Raw genomic sequence first — 15879 nt, 5'->3', positions numbered from 1 at the left:
CACAACTAATTCGAGATCTCGAGAAAACAAAACCGTTATTCTGAGATCTCGAGAAAACAAAACAATTATTCCATGATCTCGAGTAAACAGCTGAGAAATGGTTCATTCAGGTGCGCCAAGAGACTTGTGATATGCTGACTTTGGGGCTATTTTTCATTCTGTATAGACGCAACTTTGGTCATTAGAATGTCTGGAATAATCGATCACCTAATAAGGCAATATTTTGATCAGGGGTTGACGCAGGGAGAGATTGCATTAAGTCTTTTAATAAGGGATAATTTCAAAATTAGTCTACAGCACCTCCGCAGAAGACTGGCCCGGCTTCGTCTCTACCGACGGAGATACAGTGATCCAGCTGAGATCACGGAATAATTGTTTTGTTTTCTCAAGATCTCGAAATAACGGTTTTATTTTCTCGAGATCTCGAATTAGTTGTGTTGTTTCCTCGAGATCCTGAATTAATTATGTCGTTATCTCGGGATAACAAGGTGAATAAAAAAAGATTATATGAAGGGCCTCTCTCAGCAGTAAAGGAGGAGAGGGGCGACAGCCCGAGGAAAGCCCCCACAGGAGCGCACAGCATTTGCAGCATAGGCTCCCAACTCAGTACAAGAACAAAGCACTTACAGTGTGTGCAGTTGGCTTCATGCGCATTGTTCTGTGCCTCTCGGAGGAAGGGGTAGGTGCCCTGTAAATCTTTGGAAAAGGTACATTTTCTTTTCGGCATAATTGCTGTGGCATTACTGCTGCTAGCTGCTAGACAAAGAACATTCGCGCCAGTTAATGTTGATTTTATTGTTGCATGGCAACACGTTCTGTTGTCTGGAATAATGTGGCTAAATAAACACCCATGCCACAGGGCCAGGGGGCAGTAACCAGGAAAGTTTGCGATTCCTGTCAATTCATCAAAATAGTAAATGCAGACATTTCTCCGCTAATGATTCCCACGCTGCTCAGTCGCAAACGTCGCGAGTGGCGAAAACCGGGACATATCCGTGTCCCGACAGACTTTTGTCGGGACTCGGGACACACAACCCCAAATCGGGACTGTCCCGGTAAAACCGGGACGTTCGGTCACCCTATACTAGCAATGCTTTAAGTAGCTAGTACAGCGGCAAGCTAAAACAATTTAAATTTCAGATATCTAATATTGTAGATGGCTTGATAGCATGTTACCTGATGAGCAATGTACTGCTGGCTAGCTTTCCAACTAGCTAGTAAAACATTGAACATGATTTGAATGCAGGGTATCAAATGTATTTTTATTTAACTTTGCTGTTAGCTTTATCCTTCATGCTTTTTTTTGTGGAAATTACCTCATTTTTGTGTCTTCTGGATAATTTTTGGATAAATTAGCTAAACCTCATAACTAGCTAACTTAGCCGGTGTTAGGTAGCTGACTAAAGAGTTTGTTCATGAACCAACATAACAATAATAAAAATAGAAATCATAATTATGTGATTATAGCAGACCTTTTGTGAAAGATATATAACTTTTTTTTTAATTGCTGTTTTGATAAAGTTTATTTGTGGAAAAAGGTGTGTGCGTGGGTGTGTGAGTGATAGCCTCGGCAATTCAACATTATTTTAAACCATTGCGATGCTCACAGTTGAGTGTTTTTCTCCTCACATTTCAATTTACATGAAGGTAATGTTTGCGATAAAAATGTGACTTTCTCAGCAGGAATAACGTGTGTGCGGTTCTCCTGTGTGTCTCTTGGTTCTCTCACAGAGGCTCGCAGCGATTTGGTGGAGGACGCCTGCATGTGTGAAGCTCAGATCGCATTCCAGAAGAAAGTCCATCACAGTATTAGAGAGATAAACGGCAGACATATCCTTTCACACCTCTGATACGAGTGTGTTTATTTACGAGTTCGTTTCACCATCCCGGCTGTCAATGCAGACAAAATTTAGAACAAAATGATTGGTCCTTTGATCAGAAAGTATTCCAAGTAGAACCTTTTCTATATGAGTGAACCAAGTACCAATAAGTGAAATGTTAAATCCCTGACAGGTTTGAGAGATTACGGTGAAAATCATGAGCAATAGTTTGGACATTCATTGGATAAATCAGGTTCTTCAATTCTTCGTGGAACCTCTGATGGGGAAACACTGCGTGAGCGGGAAAACTAAAGACACTGAAACGTTTGAATTATTTATAAATAAATCTCAATAAGCACACATGGCTTTATAAATACGCACAGACTGTGTTAATGATCTGAGATTAGATGATTTAGCATTATATACTGTTTGTGTTTAATGTCTTTGCACTTTGGGTGATGTGTTTTCCTTGACTGTTCACACTGGATGATCTCTCGAGAAGAGTCGATCAGTTCCAGCTGCGCTGAACACACACACACACACACACACACACACACACACAAACCAGCGATCTTCTTCGCTAATGCACAGCAACTCGCCGCTCTCTTGTCGCTGAGCCTAGACAGCCCTCTTCTCTGTGCTGCTTTGCGTTTATCTTTAGAAAAAGTGTGTTTATTGAAAGTAACCCAGTCCAAATATCGTTTCCTGAAATTAGCCTGAACTTGATCATCTACAAACTTTGATGCAGTCGACTCATTCGTGCTTGTCCAGCCTCCTTTTATTTTGTAAAACATAAGATTTTGAGCACCTTATGAAGGTTTGTTTTGATTTTATTTTTGTCCAGGAAAGACTGTAAATGTAATGTATGATGTTTCCTCTGTTTGTGATTCTTTGTACAGATTTTTATTTGATAATAAAAATGGCTTGTGAAACGTTTTTGTCATTCCAAGGAGCCTGATTTATTTACATCACGTGTCTGCTTCATAGAAACACTGTACCACCTAGCAACCACCTGAGAAACCATGGAAACCACTTACAACACCTTAACAACCGCCTTTCAACACTGAGAAAATCGTTCAGCTGTGCAATCAATCTGAATTTTCTTCCATAACACATGAATCCTACACAACAACATCCGAGCAACCACCTGAGATACCATGGCAACCATGTGGCCACACCATGGCAACCTGAAGACCATAAACATGGCTGTGTCGCAGCATGGCAACACCTGCGTTTTCTTTCGGAAATGAACTTTTTTCCTGTAATTAATGAGTTTTTAGTGAATTGTACAGTGAATGAAACCCACACTACTACAATTCATCATTGTGAAATTCTCTTCAGTCACCTTGCTGTTATATTTTATATTTTAAATTATGACCAAAATCAGTTAATTTTAAATTAATATAAATATACAAACTTAATAATGAAATAACATGAAGAAAATAAAACAACCAGTGAATTAGAAGAGCAAGTTTATGAGAAATGTGTTGTTTTTAGATACACGGTTCCTGTACCAGCGTCGCCTCTGAATTGCGTCATTTCCGGTTGCTGGTTACCTAGAAACCAAGAAAGCCGCTTGGACCCGTTAGACTGAAATGTTTTGCTGACTGAGAAAACTGCTTGTTTATGTTTATTAAATGTTATGAGTTAATTTTTTTAATAACAAACGAATAGTTTGTCTTGGTTTAACTTTGCAACGAAATAATAATAGTTTTGAGGACGGTTTTTAAGCTAAGCTAAGCTAAGCGCTAGCAAGGATGTTTATTTACCTGAGTAAGAAGGTAATGGCGACTGAAACAAACTCAGTTCATGTAGAAATATTATTTTCTGTTGAAATGATACAGAGTCTTTATGCATGTTGTGTTGCTGGTGTCTGGAATACACGCTGTATGACATGGTGAAATAAGTAGCTGGATAAATCCCATCAACTGGGAATAAATGGGATGGGGTGGTGCTGAATGAGGTGCGGATGGGATGAGGTGAGGTGAGGTGGTGCGGTGCTGAATGGGATGGGGTGAGGTGAGGTGGGGTGGGGTGAGGTGAGGTGGTGCTGAATGGGATGGGATGAGGTGAGGTGAGGTGGTGCGGTGCTGGATGGGGTGAGGTGAGGTGGTGCTGAATGGAATGGAATGGGATGAGGTGAGGTGGGATGGGGTGAGGTGGGATGGGGTGAGGTGGGATGAGGTGAGGTGAGGTGGTGCGGTGCTGAATGGGATGGGGTGAGGTGAGGTGGTGCTGAATGGAATGGGATGGGATGAGGTGAGGTGAGGTGGTGCTGAATGGAATGGGATGGGATGAGGTGAGGTGGGATGAGGTGAGGTGGGATGGGATGGGATGGGGTGAGGTGGGATGGGATGAGGTGAGGTGAGGTGGTGCTGAATGGGATGGGATGAGGTGAGGTGGGATGGGGTGAGGTGAGGTGGTGCTGAATGGAATGGGATGGGATGAGGTGAGGTGGGATGGGATGGGATGGGGTGAGGTGGGATGGGATGAGGTGAGGTGAGGTGGTGCTGGATGGGATGGGATGGGATGAGGTGAGGTGGGATGGGGTGAGGTGAGGTGGTGCTGAATGGAATGGGATGGGATAAGGTGAGGTGAGGTGGTGCTGAATGGAATGGGATGGGATGCGGTGAGGTGGTGCGGTGCTGAATGGGATGGGATGAGGTGAGGTGGGATGGGATGAGGTGAGGTGAGGTGGTGCTGAATGGAATGGGATGGGATGGGATGCGGTGAGGTGGTGCGGTGCTGAATGGGATGAGGTGAGATGGGATGAGGTGAGGTGAGGTGGTGCGGTGCTGAATGGGATGGGGTGAGGTGAGGTGGTGCTGAATGGGATGGGATGAGGTGAGGTGAGGCAAGGCAAGGCAAGTTTATTTCTATAGCACATTTCATACACAGTGGCAGTTCAATGTGCTTTACAGAAGTAAAAGCAAAACAGTAAACAATAGAGAATAAAATTACATAAAATAAATGGGAAGAAATATAATAAGAATTAAACAATAGTAGAAATAAAATAATAAAATGAAGTAGAAGTTCAAATAGGGGGAGAGAAAAAAAAGGTGGGATGGGTGGGATGGGATGAGGTGAGGTGGGATGGGATGAGGTGAGGTGAGGTGGTGCGGTGCTGAATGGGATGGGGTGAGGTGGGGTGGGATGGGGTGGGGTGAGGTGGGGTGGGATGGGGTGGGGTGAGGTGGGGTGGGATGAGGTGAGGTGAGGTGGTGCGGTGCTGAATGGAATGGGATGGGGTGAGGTGGGGTGGGATGGGGTGGGGTGGGATGGGGTGGGGTGAGGTGGGGTGGGATGGGGTGAGGTGGGGTGGGATGGGGTGGGGTGAGGTGGGGTGGGATGAGGTGAGGTGGGGTGGGATGAGGTGAGGTGAGGTGGTGCGGTGCTGAATGGAATGGGATGAGGTGAGGTGAGGTGGTGCGGTGCTGAATGGAATGGGATGAGGTGAGGTGAGGTGGTGCGGTGCTGAATGGAATGGGATGAGGTGAGGTGAGGTGGTGCGGTGCTGAATGAGGTGCTGATGGTGTGTTTCTCCCTCAGATTGCGATTCCCAACAACATTAAGCTGAAGTGTGTGTCCTGGAACAGAAATCAGGGCTTTATAGCATGTGGAGGAGACGAGGGTCTGCTGAAGGTCCTCAAACTGGAGACTCAGACAGGTATACACACAGAGAGAGAGAGAGAGATCTGTCTGTCCCTCACTCTCGTCTTTTAATTATTTTTCATTCTTTGATCTGTTATCACTTAATTTCTCTTTGCTTGTTTACTATTTTATATATTTAATATCTTCTTTTTTTTGTTACACACACACACACACACACACACACACTGCTCGCTCTTGGACACTTGATTTGGATTGTTACAGCTTCTTGTGTGTGTGTGTGTGTACTGGAGAGACTCAAACACATCATGACTCATGCATGTACAATGAAATGAGCGTAATAAATCTCATCTCATCTCATTATCTCTAGCCGCTTTATCCTTCTACAGGGTCGCAGGCGAGCTGGATCCTATCCCAGCTGACTACGGGCGAAAGGCGGGGTACACCCTGGACAAGTCGCCAGGTCATCACAGGGCTGACACATAGACACAGACAACCATTCACACTCACATTCACACCTACGCTCAATTTAGAGTCACCAGTTAACCTAACCTACATGTCTTTGGACTGTGGGGGAAACCGGAGCACCCGGAGGAAACCCACGCGGACACGGGGAGAACATGCAAACTCCACACAGAAAGGCCCTCGCCGGCCACGGGGCTCGAACCCAGGACCTTCTTGCTGTGAGGCGACAGCGCTAACCACTACACCACCGTGCCGCCCGCGTAATAAATCATGCATGTTAATCATGGAAAACAAATTGAAATGTCCCCAGATCAAAAGTTTACCTCCCCTCACTTCTGAATGTGATATAAATAATTATTATACATACAGGACACTTTTTCCATGGAATAAAAACGTCTTCTGTTCCCTTCTCTGCAGGTTTCATTCATTTGGTTTGATAGCATGCAATATTGTTAGCATATCGCTTATCCTATGTATGTTACGTCACTCTGCCCGATGGAGAATGAGTGTTGAATATGGTTTACGATATTGCACGGTTGTCAAAACATAACGTCACACGTCAGAGACGTAAAACTTCCGCACTAGTGAGCGACTCTGATGATTTGTAAACAAACATGGCTGCCAGGTTTACTTCGTTAAATACAGAAGATTTTGAGAGATTTTTGAAAGAGAAAGACGTGTTGAACACCCGAAAGGAATGTTTATGTATGTATGTATAATAATAATAATAATAATATTGGCTGGCTTTCTTTTTCGTGGTATATCAGATGCTCGTCTTCGACTCATTCAGTATCATGCTAGCTGAATAGAATATATCTGATATACCACAAAACAAAGCCAGACAATATTATTTAAATATCATTCCTCAACCTACCTTTTTTAAAATAATTGCCTTCAGGTTCTTCTGAACAGTTTTTGGATCCCCTCAGTTGTAATATCAAGATGTTTTAATCACACCTGAAGACTGAGTGCTTTGGGGCAAAAATGGGTTTGGGAGTTCTTCGTTGGGGATGTAAACTTTTACACTCAGTGGTAATATTACATCATTGATGCAGACACAGTGATAAAAGTTGTTTGTTGAATCTCTGGAAGATCTCTCGCTACTTCCCGGTTCTTATGATACAGCAGTCTGTTGGTTAAAAGTACCACATGGAACTTTCAGGAGCTACCCGTACTGTTCATGCACTGGTCAACTCTTGAACTTCACGCCGTTCATTGACGATGGTTTCAAGAATGGAAAAATTACAGGTGCTGCATTTGTTGATCTTTCTGCAGTGTATGACACAGTCAACCACAGAATTCTTACCAAGAAATTGTATGCGATGACCTCAGATGTGAGGCTGACCAAACTGATTTGCAACATGTTGTCGAATAGGAGATTCTTTGTGAACCTCGGTGGCGGATGGAGTCGATCGCGGACACAAAAGAACGGGCTTCCACAAGGGAGTGCCCTTGCTCCTCTGTTGTTTAGTATTTATACTAATGACCAACCCATCCACCCAGGTACCAGAAGCTTCCTCGATGCTGATGACTTGTGCATCGCAACCTTTGAAGAAGTAGAAGATTCCCTCAGTAATGCTCTGGACGGTCTCATCCCTTACTATGCCACAAACCATCTCCGAGCTAGCCTGGGCAAAACACAAATATGCACTTTTCATCTGAGGAACAGGGAAGCCAACCGCCAACTACAGATTAGTTGGTATGGTCAACGGCTGCAGCACGTCACCAAGCCTGTCTACTTAGGGGTTACACTTGACTGGTCCCTCACAAACAAGGACCATATCACCAAGACCAGGGTGAAGGTGGGATCAAGGAATAGTATTCTCAGGAAGTGGACCAATACCAAGTGGGGTGCCGACGCTAAGGCAATCCGTACTACGACCCTGGCTTTATGCTTCACCAGTCTGGAGTAGATCAGCTCATGCCACCAAAATTGACCCAGCTTTGAATGCTGCCTGCCAGGCTGTCACTGGCTGCATGAAACTGCATGACCTTTACTTGCTGTGTGGCATCGCACCTCCTAGCATTAGAAGGCCTGTTGCATCCCAGAAAGAGAATTGAAACAGGAAACTGACCCTCGCCACCCTCTTTTCAACCATGTGCCAATGGGAAAGCACAGCTTCATACATTCTGTTGAGCCACTGAACAACAGCCCTCACAACCAGCGACTGTCCCTGTGGACCAAACATCTTGCCCAAGCACCACACAGGGTGTCCATCAGCCCAAAAGAAACCCTTCCCCCTGGCTCCAGCGAAGCATGGCCCTTCTGGTCATGTCTTAACCGTATGAAAACTGCTGTAGGCTGATGCAAAACCAATCTAGTGAGGTGGGGGTATAGAGAGAATGATGACACCAGCTGCCTGTGTGGAAAGGTGCAGACTATGCAACGTCTACGAGTTTGCCCACATCTATCAGATCCCTGCACCCAAGAAGACCTGGAAGCATTGTCCCCCTGTGCGAAACAATGCATCCAACACTAGATAGGGACAGCTTAATCTAAAGTTTTTGTGTAGTGACTTGAGAAGACCTGTACTGTATGGTACTGTACTGTTTGCATGTTTTAATCTGACCTGTTCTGTTCTACCATTACAGATGATGCCAAGTTGAAAGGTCTCGCAGCTCCGAGTAACCTCTCCATGAACCAGACACTAGAAGGACACACCGGTACGAGTGCTTCATATGTCACCAGTCGTTCATAAAAAAAATTAGTTTCCAAATTATGTTTGTTTGTTTGTCTGAAGTTACAAAATCTACACAATCTCATTTTTTTTCAATTATTATTTTTTTAATGCAATTTTTTAACATTCTGTTGCTGCAAGCAGCGATGTGCGGGGTCCAAGCACCCACTACAGACAGCACTCTTGAAAAGAACTGTTCGCATTTTATGATGTTAGCTGCATGCTAACACAATCAAATGCTTACCGAAATTTTCATCATCGTCTGGATGCTCTACAAGGGTGGGTGTGGTTATTAATTTATTCAAGGAATAAACCAGATGTTTAGATGTCTCGATGGTTAGATGTTTAGATCCACCTGAAGATGTTTTTTTTTTTTTTAATCACTTGTACCGGCTTTGTATTTTTAATAATTTTCAAACGAAACCATGAAAGCTGATTGGCTGATCATCAAGACCATATTTATTGTCACGAACCCATTCATCTTCAGTAATCCATGTGCAAATTAGCAACTAGTAGAAACTGTGAACGTAGAAGGTTGAATCCATAAGTTCAGCTTTTACTTCTTGGTCAAGTCCATGATATTAAGCCACGCCCACCATGGTTTGCAAATAATAAGAATAATCATGTAATTTTTACTCACTTATATTTGTGTGTACTGGACACTCTGGCGACTTTACTAAATAATCTATTTAAAAGCGAGGCGATGGAGTTAAACAGTGTCAGTTGATTCAGCTGTATAACAAATGATGTATGCATTTATGCAAATTTGATTGCTTCTTAGTTTGTTTTTGCTGAAGCGTTCTGTCAGTGGGTTTATTTAATGTGTTGTGTCCAGGTGCAGTGCAGGTCGTAACCTGGAACGAGCAGTACCAGAAACTGACCACCAGCGACCAGAACGGCCTCATCATCGTCTGGATGCTCTACAAGGGTGGGTGTGGTTATTAATTTATTCAAGGAATAAACCAGATGTTTAGATGTCTCGATGGTTAGATGTTTAGATCCACCTGAAGATGTTTTTTTTTTTTTTAATCACTTGTACCGGCTTTGTATTTTTAATAATTTTCAAACGAAACCATGAAGTGTAACAGGTCCCAGTAACAATAAACATCAAATAATGGATATTTTTATTCTTGATTCTGATTGGTCAGAAGGTGTTGATGACGTTTTTCCGATCGAAGCCCAGCTGCGAATCACAGGTTTACTGTACATTAATGTTCTGATACATTATCGTTTCCATAGCAACAGCTCATTCAGCATCCAGACCCTTTTGTGCCAAACTTCGTAAAGTTCCCGTCCATAACATCTTGATTTGGTCACGCAGTGTTCTTGCTGCAGTACAAGAGGAATAAAACGCTTCGGGACATGCTGTTCTGGGAAAATAATCGCTGATTAGTGATCACAGAGGGTTTTCTTCATCCATCCTGAACAGGCTCCTGGTACGAGGAGATGATTAATAACAGGAACAAGTCGGTGGTGAGGAGTATGAGCTGGAACGCGGACGGTGAGAAGATCTGCATCGTGTACGAAGACGGCGCCGTTATTGTGGGATCAGTGGACGGTGAGGGGGAGGGTCTTAATGAGTCTTAGCCACACCCACTTCACAAAACAAAATGCCTTCAGTGTTTGTGTGTTCGGTTACAATTTCCTGCACAATGACGGCTCCATGTAGACCTTGTTCCAGTTTGATCCGGTTCTTGTTACTGATAAGTGGATGTTCTTCAGGAAACAGGATCTGGGGGAAAGAGCTGAAGGGGATCCAGCTGGCCCACGTGGCCTGGTCTCCTGATAGCAAGATCCTGCTGTTCGGAATGGCCAACGGCGAGATCCATATCTACGACAACCAGGGCAACTTCATCGTCAGTACACACCATGCTAATCATAATCACGAGCTGAATATTTCCCAGTGCTGGAAAATAAATAAATAAATAAGTGACAGTGCGATGGTGGTGAAGCGTTGAGTTACTTTTCCTTGATTATTTTCTGATAACTGTACACCCTGAAGTGTTTTATTGCTCTTATACAACAGCAGTTCGGATATTCTGCACTGTGTTTAGATGAAGATGACCCTGCATTGCCTGATGAACGTGACGGGGGCTGTCAGCATCGCAGGGATCCACTGGTACGCCGGAACCGAGGGTTACGTCGAGCCCGATTGTCCCTGCCTCGCCATCTGCTACGACAACGGACGCTGCCAGGTCATGCGCTACGAGAACGACGATAGTGAGTTCCCATATCACACGATTCCTTCAGTACTGTTTGCAGAGAAGCAGCTGGATACATGATGCTCCCACCACCATGCTTCTTCACTCTCGGGATCATACGCGCAGAATGCCTTTTTCTCCTCGTTCACTTTGTGTGCGCGTCTGTGTATTTGTGTAGATCCAGTGATCATCGACACCCTTATGAACGTTGCGAGTATCCAGTGGAACCACAGCGGCAACGTTCTCGCCATCGCCGGATCGCTCAGGAACCCCAGCGGAGATAAAGATGTCAACGTCTTGAATTTCTACACACCGTTTGGAGAGGTGAAGATCATAAAGAGAAAATGAAGTGAATGGTTGCAAAAATAATGAGGTTCAGGTTATTACTCAGGTCTCCTCTGACACTGTGTATTTAAAAAAATTTTTTTTTTCTGCCTGCTTTGTGTGATTCCCGTTACACCTCGATATGTTCCTCGTGCAGCACCTGCGCACTCTGAAGGTTCCTGGTAAACAGGTGACTGCGTTATCATGGGAAGGTGGAGGACTGAGGATCGGCCTGGCCGTCGATTCCTACATTTACTTTGCCAACATCAGACCTGATTACAAGGTAAAAACATCAGCGCAGGGTCGGATTTTAAAGTTCTCATCCCTTCTCCAATCGAGTTTTAATAACGAATAAAGAGAGTCTCGTTTAAACAAAACGCACGCTGACGTCTTGATGATGGAGAGAAAATTCAGCGTGTGATTTCAGTGAGCAGGAAAATACAGCAACGCTGGAGGAAAGAAAGAACGATTTAGAAAAAGTCAAAAGAAAGTTTTTAAAAAGGGAGAAAGAAAGTTATTTGAAATACAACCCCAATTCCAAAAAAGTTGGGACAAAGTACAAATTGTTAATAAAAACGGAATGCAGTGATGTGGAAGTTTCAAAATTCCATATTTTATTCAGAATAGAACATAGATGACATATCAAATGTTTAAACTGAGAAAATGTATCATTTAAAGAGAAAAATTATGTGATTTTAAATTTCATGACAACACCACATCTCAAAAAAGTTGGGACAAGGCCATGTTTCCCACTGTGAGACATCCCCTTTTCTCTTTACAACAGTCTGTAAACGTCTGGGGACTGAGGAGACAAGTTGCTCAAGTTTAGGGATAGGAATGTTAACCCATTCTTGTCTAATGTAGGATTCTAGTTGCTCAACTGTCTTACGTCTTTTCTGTCGTATCTTCCGTTTTATGATGCGCCAAATGTTTTCTATGGGTGAAAGATCTGGACTGCAGGCTGGCCAGTTCAGTACCCGGACCCTTCTTCTACGCAACCATGATGCTGTAATTGATGCAGTATGTGGTTTGGCATTGTCATGTTGGAAAATGCAAGGTCTTCCCTGAAAGAGACGTCGTCTGGATGGGAGCATATGTTGCTCTAGAACCTGGATATACCTTTCAGCATTGATGGTGTCTTTCCAGATGTGTAAGCTGCCCATGCCACACGCACTAATGCAACCCCATACCATCAGAGATGCAGGCTTCTGAACTGAGCGCCGATAACAACTCGGGTCGTCCTTCTCCTCTTTAGTCCGAATGACACGGCGTCCCTGATTTCCATAAAGAACTTCAAATTTTGATTCGTCTGACCACAGAACAGTTTTCCACTTTGCCACAGTCCATTTTAAATGAGTCTTGGCCCAGAGAAGACGTCTGCGCTTCTGGATCATGTTTAGATACGGCTTCTTCTTTGAACTATAGAGTTTTAGCTGGCAACGGCGGATGGCACGGTGAATTGCGTTCACAGATAATGTTCTCTGGAAGTATTCCTGAGCCCATTTTGTGATTTCCAATACAGAAGCATGCCTGTATGTGACGCAGTGCCGTCTAAGGGCCCGAAGATCACGGGCACCCAGTATGGTTTTCCGGCCTTGACCCTTACGCACAGAGATTCTTCCAGATTCTCTGAATCTTTTGATGATATTATGCACTGTAGATGATGATATGTTCAAACTCTTTGCAATTTTACACTGTCGAACTCCTTTCTGATATTGCTCCACTATTTGTCGGCGCAGAATTAGGGGGATTGGTGATCCTCTTCCCATCTTTACTTCTGAGAGCCGCTGCCACTCCAAGATGCTCTTTTTATACCCAGTCATGTTAATGACCTATTGCCAATTGACCTAATGAGTTGCAGTTTGGTCCTCCAGCTGTTCCTTTTTTGTATCTTTAACTTTTCCAGCCTCTTATTGCCCCTGTCCCAACTTTTTTGAGATGTGTTGCTGTCATGAAATTTCAAATGAGCCAATATTTGGCATGAAATTTCAAAATGTCTCACTTTCGACATTTGATATGTTGTCTATGTTCTATTGTGAATACAATATCAGTTTTTGAGATTTGTAAATTATTGCATTCCGTTTTTATTTACAATTTGTACTTTGTCCCAACTTTTTTGGAATCGGGGTTGTAAATAAAATAGAAATAAAAACTGGAATGAAGGAAGGAAGAAAAAGGAGAGACAGAGAGCAAAGGATTAATCAAAGAAACAGAAATTAAAAACTATGATTTGAAAGAATTAAGAATTAAACTTGATTAAAAAAATCAAAGGCTGGAGGCCTTCTTTCTTGGAAGCAAGAAAGAACATTATGCAAAAGAACTCAGCATATTTAAAAAGGGAATGAAAAGAAAGGAAGGGAAAAGGGAGAACAAAATTAATCGAAAGAAATAAAAAATGAGTGAATTAAAGGAAAGAACGAACATTATTTGAAAGAGAAATAAATAAAGAAAAGAATTGAACTGATTTAAAAAGAGTGAAAATGAACGACTGAAAGTAAGGGAGGAGAAAACAAAGAGCTAACAGAGAGAGAGAAACAATGAAGTAAACATTTAAAGAGAGAATAAAAATTACAGACTGGAAGGAAGGAAGGAAGGAGAAAAAGAGAAGAAAGAAACAGACAGAAAATGATTTGAATGAACGAAAGAGAAACGAAGAAAGATTTAAACAGACTGAAAGGAAGGGAGGAGGGGAAAAAAGAAAGAACGTTTGATTTTTAAAAGAACAAAAGAGACACAAAGAAAGAAAAGGAGTCGCTGGAGTGACGGCTGGCTTCTCCCGCACCTTCCTCACCTGTCCGGAGGAGACGAGTTCTGGTTCCGTGAACGTTCCACCTGCGTATTATCGAACCACGTGCACTGACAGGGAGGTGGAAATTCTTTACGACGGCTTTGTAGCTTTTTCCTTTCGAGTGTTGGACCGAAGATCGTCAGGAAGCTCCTTCAGCATGATGCGATGGAAGCTGTGTTTTATCCTGACACCTGAGAGCATGTTTACATCATTTACTGTACGTCTGGAACTTTATTTTATATGCACTCGTGTGTGTGTGTGTGTGTGTGTGTGTGTGTGTGTGTGCGCGTGCAGTGGGGTTACTGTTTGAACACGGTGGTGTATGCATACACTCGCCCAGACAGGATGGAGTACAGCGTGGTGTTCTGGGACACCAAGAACAATGAGAAGTCTGTGAAGTACGTGAAGAGTCTGATGTCGGTCACCACCTGTGGAGATTTCTGCATTTTGGCCACTAAAGCAGACGATTCTCATCCACAGGTACACACACACACATACACACACACACACACACACACACACACACACTGCTGACACTCAGCATCTGTTTCTCACATAACATCTGTATTATTTTGTCTCTTCGTGATCCAGGACAGCACATGTTGTTATAAATCGTTCTCCTTCTATCCAGTCGTATAATTAATAATTTCAGCATCACTAAAGGAAATGTCTGAGTTGTTCAGAATGATTGTCTCACGAATCTCCGTTTTCTCCACCGGAGTTCACTAACAGGAGGACGTCGACGCGGACACAGCAACAGCAACGGTAACAAGACCAACAGCTTTTTCTGTTTTTACTCCGAGACATGCACTGGAGCTACGATGCTGTTTTACCTCACAAGTAAAAGTTCAGATCGGCTCTACCGTAAATAACCACACGCTCCGGTTAAAAGACGTGTTCAGCTCAGTAACACCGTTTATACATATATTATTCTGTCCACATTCACTGAATATGAGTAATCACGCGCTCTGATTGGCTACTCTACTACTAGGATATTAGCTCATATTGACCCTTCCCACTCATGTGACCTTCGTAAACGCGACCGCCATTTTGGACATGAAGTGGACTTCGGTTCGAATCGGTTTGAATGCGAGGAAGACGACAAACGAAAAACATAAAAGAAAAAGGAGCGAGATGCAGAAAACACCTTCACTATCCAGCGACGTAAGTAGACATACCATCACACTGCCCTGGCGCTGTGTACAGTTTCCCTTCTATGGTTTGTGCACTCACTATTTGCCATTACTTTCTCCAACCGTTGTTACAGATTACAGGGAACGGCCTGGATTTAAGAGACAAATACATGTTCCTCTTGTTTTGAACACTTATTTGTAGGACATTACCTCTGATCTGTCCTACAGTCTACCAACAGCAAAGGAACACAACGTTAGCTAATGTCGTTAGCTAATAGCTACTACAGAAGAACAAAAAGGTTACAATGGGTTATTTTAGCCTATTTGGTTACACACTCGCCGCCACAAAATGTTAACAGCAATGTAATGCCTTTTCTGGCTAATTTTATTCGTCTTACCTCCAACAAAGTGGTCACTGCACAAGCGCTGGTATGCTGAGGGCTGCCAATCTTTCCTGTTAATGGCCGCTATCCATCTTCTCCGTCGGTCAGCATCCGTTGGGATCCGATAAAATGATAACCCTTGCCTTGTGTGTTGATGGTTACTACATCCAGGTGCACAACAATATAATGGCATGATGGAAGTCTTGCTGAAAGTAAAAACTTTCTTTGATGGCTATATTCCTTTCGATGCTGCGCCGTCGTTCCTCGTTGTTGGCTGTGGTAGACTACTGGTAGTTCATGTCCAAAATGGCAGCCGCATTTGCCGTGACGTCACGTGGGATGGGTCAATACCGTGAGTAGAGAAAAACACAATGGTGGAGCACATCAGGTCAGATACATCACTTTATCATGTATTTCAAAGAAACAGAAATGGCTAGTTTTTTTTTCTTTCCCCAAGTATTTCCTGTTCCACGCTCCA

General features: G+C 43.3%; 2 protein-coding genes across 3 annotated transcripts in view; both read left to right on the top strand.

Annotated features, from left to right (window-relative positions):
* Window positions 1–2752, top strand: part of matn3b (matrilin 3b) — a 48869-nt gene extending 46117 nt beyond the window's left edge. For both annotated transcript variants that reach the window (XM_060925170.1, XM_060925169.1), the window contains exons 5-6: window positions 1732–1830; window positions 2304–2752. In XM_060925170.1, the coding sequence (XP_060781153.1) occupies window positions 1732–1830; window positions 2304–2347 (143 nt within the window). In that variant the 3' untranslated portion in view covers window positions 2348–2752. The remainder of the gene's footprint in view (window positions 1–1731; window positions 1831–2303) is intronic.
* Window positions 2753–3377: 625 nt separating this feature from the next.
* wdr35 (WD repeat domain 35) overlaps window positions 3378–15879 on the top strand; it is a 44401-nt gene continuing 31899 nt past the window's right edge. The window contains exons 1-11 of the mRNA XM_060925167.1: window positions 3378–3601; window positions 5370–5487; window positions 8487–8558; window positions 9408–9500; window positions 10002–10130; window positions 10295–10428; window positions 10627–10792; window positions 10952–11097; window positions 11255–11380; window positions 14180–14365; window positions 14618–14650. Coding sequence (XP_060781150.1) covers window positions 3578–3601; window positions 5370–5487; window positions 8487–8558; window positions 9408–9500; window positions 10002–10130; window positions 10295–10428; window positions 10627–10792; window positions 10952–11097; window positions 11255–11380; window positions 14180–14365; window positions 14618–14650 — 1227 coding nt within the window. The 5' untranslated portion in view covers window positions 3378–3577. The remainder of the gene's footprint in view (window positions 3602–5369; window positions 5488–8486; window positions 8559–9407; window positions 9501–10001; window positions 10131–10294; window positions 10429–10626; window positions 10793–10951; window positions 11098–11254; window positions 11381–14179; window positions 14366–14617; window positions 14651–15879) is intronic.

Source organism: Neoarius graeffei, chromosome 7 (genome assembly GCF_027579695.1).
Source record: "Neoarius graeffei isolate fNeoGra1 chromosome 7, fNeoGra1.pri, whole genome shotgun sequence".
NCBI classification, from domain to species: Eukaryota; Metazoa; Chordata; class Actinopteri; order Siluriformes; family Ariidae; genus Neoarius; species Neoarius graeffei.
Note: the sequence above shows the minus strand (reverse complement) of the source record. Positions and strands in the feature narration are given on the sequence as shown.